Below are 8,589 nucleotides of genomic sequence, written 5' to 3'. Positions count from 1 at the left end.
GGGCTTAGTGATGCCACGCAAGAGACATTCAGAGGTGTAGGGAGTGTCAGTCGGATGGCTCAGACTCTGCCAGGTGTGCTGGCACCGGCCAGGTGAGCACAGGCCAGATGTGCTGGCACAGGCCAGGTGGGCACAGGCCAGGTGTGCTGGCACAGGCCAGGTGGGCACAGGCCAGGTGTGCTGGCACAGGCCAGGTGTGCTGGCACAAGCCAGGTGGGCACAGGCCAGGTGTGCTGGCACAGGCCAGGTGGGCACAGGCCAGGTGTGCTGGCACAGGCCAGGTGGGCACAGGCCAGGTGGGCACAGGCTAGGTGTGCTTACTCAGGCCAGGTGTGCTGGCTCATGCCAGGTGTGCACAGGCCAGGTGTGCACAGGCCAGGTGGGCACAGGCCAGGTCTGCTGGCACAGGCCAGGTGGGCACAGGCCAGGTGTGCACAGGCCAGGTGTGCTGGCACAGGTCAGGTGGGCACAGGTCAGGTGGGCACAGGCCAGGTGTGCTGGCTCAGGCCAGGTGTGCTGGCACAGGCCAGGTGGGCTCAGGCCAGGTGTGCTGGCACAGGCCAGGTGGGCACAGGCCAGGTGTGCTGGCACAGAGTGTTGGAAGGTTGAGCTCCGCAGCGCCCTCCATCGGCAGCTACCGCTCCCTGACAGGCTGTGTGACAAAGCGCATGCGCGGGCCATCCGAGCGGCGGCTTGATGAGGGAGCGAGTGCGCAGGCGCGCGAATCGGTGGTAGCGAGTGCGCATGCGCATGCGCGGGTAAGATGGCGGACGACAAGGTCAGTGCGGTGGGAGCGGGGCCGGGCCGGGCTCGGGGCTCTGGGAGGGAGACCCGGGGCTCTGGGAGGCCGGACATCCCCCGCCCTGAGGCCCCGACTCACATAGTTTGGTGTAAATTTTTACCCGCTGATACGGGTTTTTTTTAAACCCCCAGTTGGTGTTTATCTGCGGCCCAGCTGCGTCAGCGATCGCGGCACAATCAGTGAGACCACGTCACCCCGGGGTCAAAGGGTGAGGACTGGGGGATCAAAGGGTGAGGAGCTGGGGGGGTCAAAGGGTGAGGAGCTGGGGTGATCAAAGGGTGAGGACTGGGGGATCAAAGGGTGAGGAGCTGGGGGGTCAAAGGGTGAGGAGCTGGGGGTCAAAGGGTGAGGAGCAGGGGTTCAGAGGGTGAGGAGCTGGGGGTTAAAGGTGAGGAGTTACTGTAGAAAATATAGGGACAGAGTGATCTCCTGGAAGAATTTCGATCGCCTAGATGGGTCGGAGAGGAATTTCCCAGATTTTTTTCTCCCAAATTGGCCATTGGGTCTTTATCTGGTTTTTCGCCTCTCCCGGGAGATCACATGGGTTCGGGTGGATGCAGAGTGATAGAAGATTTGAGGTTAGGATCAGATCAGCCATGATCTTATTGAATGGTGGAGCAGGCTCGAGGGGCCGATTGGCCTACTCCTGCTCCTATTTCTTATGTTCTTATGTAGTTGGGGTGATCAAAGGGTGAGGAGCAGGAGTTCAAAGGGTGAGGAGCTGGGGGTTAAAGGTGAGAAGCTGGGGTGATCAAAGGGTGAGGAGCTGGGGTGATCAAAGGGTGAGGAGCTGGGGGTCAAAGGATGAGGAGCTGGGGGTCAAAGGGCGAGGAGCAGGGGTTCAAAGGGTGAGGAGCAGGGGGTTAAAGGTGAGCTGGGGTGATCAAAGGGTGAGGAGCTGGGGGGTCAAAGGGTGAGGAGCTGGGGGTCAAAGGGTGAGGAGCTGGGGGGTCAAAGGGTGAGGAGCTGGGGTCAAAGGGTGAGGTGCTGGGGGTTAAAGGGGAGGAGTTGGGGGTGAGAGTTGTCAATGAGAGAAGCCAGTATGGCCAGCACTACTGTCGCTGTACCTGCCTTTTCTGTTGAGCAGCTTTTAGGTTATTTAACCCATTAACTCCCTCTCTGCTGTTGGGGTATTGGTTTGTGATTTCTCGTTCCTCCCTGACCCCCTTGCTTTTTTCTCACCTTACTGTTTCATCTCTTAAGCTGTTCATTCTGATGAGGAGAGTTACACAACCAAAGCCTCAAACTGGTCTTTTCCCTTTACACGTACAGACTGACCCACTCTGCATTTTCAGATTGGCAGTGCATTCCCTCCCCTCTTAGTTTATTTTGATTGCTTTTTATAGCCGCGCACATACATATTTACAGTACAGAAACAGGCCATTCGGCCCTACTGGTCCGTGCCGGTGTTTATGCTTCACAGCAGCCTCCTCCCACCCCTCTTCATCTCACCCTATCAGCATATCCGTCTATTCCCTTCTCCCTCATGTGTTTACCTATCCTTCCTTTACATGCTTCTATGCTATTCGCCTCAACCACTCCCTGCGCTAGCGAGTTCCACACACTCTGGATAAAGAAGTTTTTCCTGAATTCCTCGTTGGGTTTATTAGTGACTATCTTAGCCCTCTTGTGACGTTGGTTAGCCGGAGACGTGAGTCTGTTAACTGATCTCTTTCCCCCCATACCACACAAGATGCTGACTCTTTGCTTGTTCTATAAGTGACAACCCATCTGTGACCTTTGACCATGATTGCAGGGCAGCAGTGTTCACTCTCATTCTTTGTTTGGGACATGCAGGCCCGTTTAAAAGCTGGTGAGCCGGTTGCGCTGGACCTCCAGAGAGCGGCTCGGCCGTGCAGCTTAAAGGGAACTTGGGCTGGGAGGCTGTTCCGCTGGGAGGCTGTTCCACTGTGGAGGCGTTACCACTGCATCTGGCACCACACAGGTGTACGGGAATAAATAATACTTGCATTTTGTGTAGTGCCTTATTGCATTGAAATTACAACATGGAAACATGGAGCTTATCCTCCACACTCAGTGGTCCTAATGCCACGTGTCCTCCCTATTTCTGTGTTCCTTTATTCCCCTTTCCTTCAAGCATCTATCTAACCTATCCCTCAAAGTTGACGTGCTCTCTGCTTCAATCACTAACTACATAGAATACATAGAAACATAGAAGATAGGAGCAGGAGTAGGCCATTTGGCCCCTCGAGCCTGCTTCGCCATTTAATGAGATCATGGCTGATCATCCAAGCTCAGTACCCTGTCCTGGCTTTCTCCCCGTATTCCTTGATTAGCCTTAAGAAATATATCTAACTCCTTCTTGAATATATTTAATGAATTGGCCTCTACTGCCTTCAGTGGTAGAGAATTCCACAGGTTCACCACTCTCTGGGTGAAGAAATTCCTCCTCATCTCTGTCCTAATTGGCTTACCCCTTATCCTTAGACTGTGACCCCTGGTTCTGGACTCCCCCGCCATCGGGAACATCCTTCCTGCATCTAGTCTATCTAGTCCTGTTAGAATTTTATAAGTTTCAATGAGCTCCCCTCTCATTCTTCTAAACTCCAGCGAGTATAAGTCCAATCGACCCAATCTCTCCATAGAAGAGAATAGAATTGCATACCCTCCTCGAGAGCAGATCTCCTCGCCATATTTACCCGCTCTGTTCCCATATCCCTTCATCCACCTATCCAATCTAATCTTGAATGTTGATCTACCTCGAATTCCTGGAAGTAAATTCCAGGAAGCCTCCCGACTCTCTGTGTAAAGAAGTTTCTCCCATCGTCTGTACTAAATCTCTTCCATTTTGTCTCGTTCTAGACCTCTCGATTGCTGGAAACAGTCTGCTTCTATCTGCCCTGTCCCCTCACTTCATACACTTTGATCATATCGTCCCGTAACTGCATTCTAACAGAAAAGCCCCAGTTGTACTAAAAGCTGCTGGTTAATTTTGCACTCCATGTCAAAGACTGTATCCCAGACTGTGACATCTGGTGTGTGACTCGCCAGATGGACAGCAGTGGTCTTGTCCAGCCTCCACATTCAACGGCTCATCCTCCGCCATCAACAGCGTGATCTCACCACCCAACGCATCGTCCCCTCCCCTCCCCTTTCAGCATTTGCTGTTGTAGGGGGCCTCTGTCTTCTGCTTTATCCTCTGTGTAGTGTCCCTAGGGACACAAGCAGATTCTAGTGCTTGACGTTCTGTTTCCCCTGCCCCAACCCCCCCCCCCCCCCCCACCGGAAGCTTAAATAAGTGGTTGCTTCAATTTGTCTTTTCCATTCTCACTGGGTCTCTTTTCAATAACATTGAGACATTCTTGCTGCAGGATACACTGGGAAAGCTGAAAGACCTTGCACATCTGAAGGGTCAACTGGAGAACATCCAGAAAAGGGTGGAGGAGGAGGTCCAAATGGGACTGCCCAATGTGAGTATCAAAAGAACCAGTGAAATAAAAAGTCCTCTCGGCACCGTGTTGTGAATAGATCGGTACGTTTCTTGTTCATGGGCGCTCATTAACAAGCAGTGGTTGATAAATATATATTACATAACGGTTTCTGCTTGGAGCAGATGAAATTTAACACCGAGAAGTGTAAAGTGATACATTTTAGTAGCAAGACTGAGGGCAGGCAATATAAACTAAAGGGTACAGTATTAAAGCGGGCGCAGGAACAGAGAGACCTGAGGGTGTCTGTACACAAATCTTGGAAGGTGGCAGGACAGGTTGGGAAGGCTGTTTTTAAAAAAAAAAACATATGGGATCCTTGGCTTTATTAATAGAGGAATAGAGTTCAAAAGCAAGGACGTTATACTAAACCTTTCTAAAACACTGGTTCGGCCCCAGCTGGAGTCTTGTGTCCAATTCTGGGCACCGCACTTTAGGAAGGATGTCAAGGCCTTGGAGAGGGTGCGGAGGAGATTTACCAGAATGGTACCGGAGGTGAGGGACTTCAGTTATGTGGGGAAGCTGGGATTGTTCTCCTTACAGCAGAGAAGGTTAAGAGGAGATTTGATAGAGATGTTCAAAATCATGAAAGGTTTTGATAGAGTAGAGAGAGAGAAACTGTTTCCAGTGGCAGGAGGGTCGGTGACCAGAGGACACAGATTGAAGGTGATTGGCAAAAGAACCAGAGGGGAGATGAGGAAACATTTATTTACGCAGCGAGTTGTTGTGATCTGGAACGCGCTGCCTGAAAGGGCGGTGGAAGCAGATTCAATAGTAACTTTCAAAAGGGACTTGGAGAAATACTTGAATGGAAAAAATATGCAGGGCTATGGGGAAAGAGCAGGGGGAGTGGGACTAATGGGAGAGCTCTTTCAAACAGCCGGCGCAGGCACGATGGGCCGAATGGCCATCCTCTGTTTTGTATCATTCTATAAATGACATCGAATATACAGCAGAGAAACAGGCCATTCGGCCCGACTAGTCTGCGCTGCTTATACTCCACACGAGTCTCCTCCCATTCCATCTGCCTCTCTTCAGCAGATCTTTCTATTCCCTTTTCTCTCATGTTCTCGTCTCGTTTCCTTTTGAAATCGTCTAAGCTATTTGCCTCAACCACCTCCTGTGGTAGTGAGTTCCACATTCTAACCATTCTCTGAGTAAAGAAGTTTCCCCTTATTTCCCTATTGAATTTGTTAGAAACTATCTTGTATTGATTGGCCCCTAGTTTTGGATTCATTCTCTCCACACCTACCCTGTGCAGTCCATTCTTAATTTTAAAGATTTCTATCAGGTACCTCCTAAGTCTTCTACAGGAAACTCTCTGGTATCCGGCACCGACGGGACCGGGATGTTGCCGGTTGATTAAAAATTCCGGATGACGGAGAGGGTTATCTACCGAGGCTATTCTTAACAAACAAAAATTTAAAAAATCAAGAAATGTGCCGTATACAGTAATTGGGTACTCGCCTACAGCGCGGGAGAGTCAGACTCCTGTTAGTGAGGTGTTCGGACTTCCGACAGCGCCAAGAAGCCGAGTAGTGGCAGTTTGGAGAACTACCCCCACTGACTAACTCGGGCCACCGCGGGAGACTCGGACTCGGCAACATTGCCGGTTATTGCGGTGTTGTTTCCGGAGTGAGAGTTTTGCCGGTCAATAGAGAAATGCGGATGTTTAGGTGCCGTTTAAACGAGAGTTTCCTGTATTTTCTAAAGAAAAAAGCCCCAACCTGCCCAGTCTTTCCCGATAGCTGTAACCTCTCAGTTCTGGTACTGCCCTTGTAAATCTTTCTTGTACTTTCTCCAGTGCTTCTATGTCTTTTTTATAATATGGAGACCGGAACTGTGCGCAGTACTTTTAAGTGCGGCCTGACCAGAATCTTATACAAGTTTAGCATAACTTCACTGCTTTTGAATTCTATACCCCTAGAAATAAATGTACTATAGTATCCTGCAATAATGTAAAAGTGGTTCTCCATAAATTACTAAGACATGCCTTAGAAAGGCAGACATTATACATCTTTCTCAAGGGGTACTGTGTACAGTTTTGGTCTCCATACCTAAGGAAGGATATACTTGCCATAGAGACGGTGCAACGAAAGTTCACGAGGTTGATTCCTGGGACGAGAGGGCTGTCCTATGAAGAAAGATTGAGTAGATTAGGCCTATACTCGCTGGAGTTTAGAAGAATGAGAGGTGATCTCATTGAAACGTATAAGATTCCGAGGGGGATTGACAGGGTAGATGCAGGGAGGATGATTCGCCCTGGCTGGGGAGTCTAGAACCAGGGGTCACAGTCTCAGGATAAGGGGTCGGCCATTTAGGACTGAGATGAGGCGGAATTTCTTCACTCAGAGGGTGGTGAATCTTTGTAATTCTCTACCCCAGAGGGCTGTGGAGGCTCAGTCGTTGAGTATATTCAAGACTGAGATCGATAGATTTTTGGACTCTCGGGGAATCAAGGGATATGGGGATCGGGCGGGAAAGTGGAGCTGAGGTCGATGATCAGCCACGATCTTATTGAATGGCGGAGCAGGCTCGAGGGGCCGAATGGCCTACTCCTGCTCCTACTACTTATGTTCTTATGGGTTAGCACTGACACATCCTCTTCTATGAGGTTTGCTCTTGCAACATCAACCTGCGAAAGATAACAGAAAAATGATCAATTCAGACAAAATCTGAATTACTGGAGGAGATATTTGTAACACCATCCATATTATCCCCATTTGAAAAGCAACACTGTAATTCAATCTCGCTGCTCAACTTTTTTCAAAGCACAAAGGAAAAATATACAGTGGATCTATTTATGATTCAGTCACCAAAGTTTTACTATACAGTAACTTACGGACAGCTCGAGGACTGACATCTCTCCCCCAAAAGGCTGTGGCTGCTGAGGGTCAATTGAAAAATTCAGTACTGAGAGTGATAGATTTTTGTTAGGTAAAGGTGTTAAGGTTTACGAAAATAAGACGGGTAGATGGAGTTAAGATGCAGATCAGCCATGATCTAATTAAATGGTGGAACAGGCTCAAGGGACTGAATGGTCTACTCCTGTTCCGAATGTTCCTATTAATAATGACCTTTTTAATAACAACTTGTATTTATATAGCGCCTTTAACATAGTAAAATGTCCCAAGGCGCTGCACAGGAGCGTTATCAGACAAAATTTGACACCGAGCCACATAGATATTAGGACAGGTGACAAGGTAGGTTTTAAGGAGCATCTTAAAGGAGGGGAGAGGTGGAGAGATTTAGAGGGGAATACCTTGAGGGCCCAGGCAGCTGAAGGCACGGCCGCCAATGGTGGGGCGATTAAAATCGGGGTTGCGCATGAGGCCAGAATTGGAGGAGCGCAGAGATCGCGGAGCATCGTAGGGCTGGAGGAGGTGACAAGAGATAGGGAGATGTAAGGCTATGGAGGGATTTGAAAACAAGGATGGGAATTTTAAAGTCGAGGTGTTGCTTAACCGGGAGCCAGTGTAGGTCAAGCGAGCACAGGGGTGATGGGCGAACGGGACTGGTTAGGACACGGGCAGAACAGTTTTGGGTGAGCTGAAGTTTACGGAGGGTGAAAGGTGGGAGTTTACGGAGGGTGAAAGGTGGGAGTTTACGGAGGGTGAAAGGTGGAAGTTTACGGAGGGTGAAAGGTGGGAGAGCACTGGAATAGCTGAGTCTAGAGGTAACATCGGGCATGGATGAAGGTTTGAGCAGCAGACGAGCTGAGGCAGGGCCGGAGGCGGGCGATGCTATGGCGGTGGAAGTAGACGGGCTTGGTGATGGAGCGGCTATGTGGTCGGAAGCTCAGGCTTCCAAGACCAGGCATCAGCAAACGGCTAAACCAGATTGAATTTGCTCTTGTTCCAGGGTGGCTCCCTATTGGGTTCTCCGTTCCTGAAGGGCTTCCTGGCAGGATACGTGGTGGCCAAGCTGCGAGCCTCCGCCGTCCTGGGCGTGCTGGTGGGCACCGCTGCCGGGATCTACGCGGCCCAGAACTTCAACATCCCCAACATCGAAAACACGGTCAAGGACTACCTGAGCTCCATGAAGAACGGACCAAAATAAAAGGAGCACCTCCCCATCGCCGCAGCCTGGGAGCCAGTGGGCTCTCCCCCCGAGTGCCGGGGAGGGGGAACTGCAGGACAATCTGACGCGAGCTTGACCTGCTACCGACCTTCAGTATTACTGGCGTATACGACTGCTGAAGCTTGACTGGCTGTAGCTTGAAGCTTTCAATGAATCTGACTGAAAGGCAGGCGCTTCCACACGCACAGTTGCCTTCTTGCTTTTCTGTCCTGTCTTTCTCCCCCGCCCCGACCTGTTTCCTGGCCTTGCACCTAATTT

At 50.3% G+C, this 8,589-nt stretch overlaps 1 protein-coding gene across 1 annotated transcript; it reads left to right on the top strand.

The window, feature by feature from the left end:
• Positions 1-691: 691 nt before the first annotated feature.
• On the top strand, positions 692-8,497 carry slc35a4 (solute carrier family 35 member A4). The gene is made up of 3 exons (XM_085995999.1): positions 692-778; positions 4,135-4,233; positions 8,113-8,497. Exons 1-3 carry the CDS (start codon positions 764-766, stop codon positions 8,308-8,310), a joined length of 312 nt encoding a protein of 103 aa, XP_085852125.1. The 5' UTR covers positions 692-763; the 3' UTR covers positions 8,311-8,497.
• The last annotated feature ends 92 nt before the right edge of the window (positions 8,498-8,589 follow it).

This window comes from Somniosus microcephalus, chromosome 8, assembly GCF_052327205.1.
Source record: "Somniosus microcephalus isolate GS21.2 chromosome 8, FLI_Smic_1.0, whole genome shotgun sequence".
In the NCBI taxonomy this organism is placed as follows: domain Eukaryota; kingdom Metazoa; phylum Chordata; class Chondrichthyes; order Squaliformes; family Somniosidae; genus Somniosus; species Somniosus microcephalus.
This window is presented reverse-complemented; position numbering and strand designations above follow the sequence as displayed.

What these genes read in the sequence shown, in the direction of transcription:
- slc35a4 (XM_085995999.1), top strand. An exon ending in TCCAAATGGGACTGCCCAAT is followed by an intron (nt 4,234 to 8,112) that starts GTGAGTATCAAA and finishes CTCTTGTTCCAG; the next exon opens with GGTGGCTCCCTATTGGGTTC.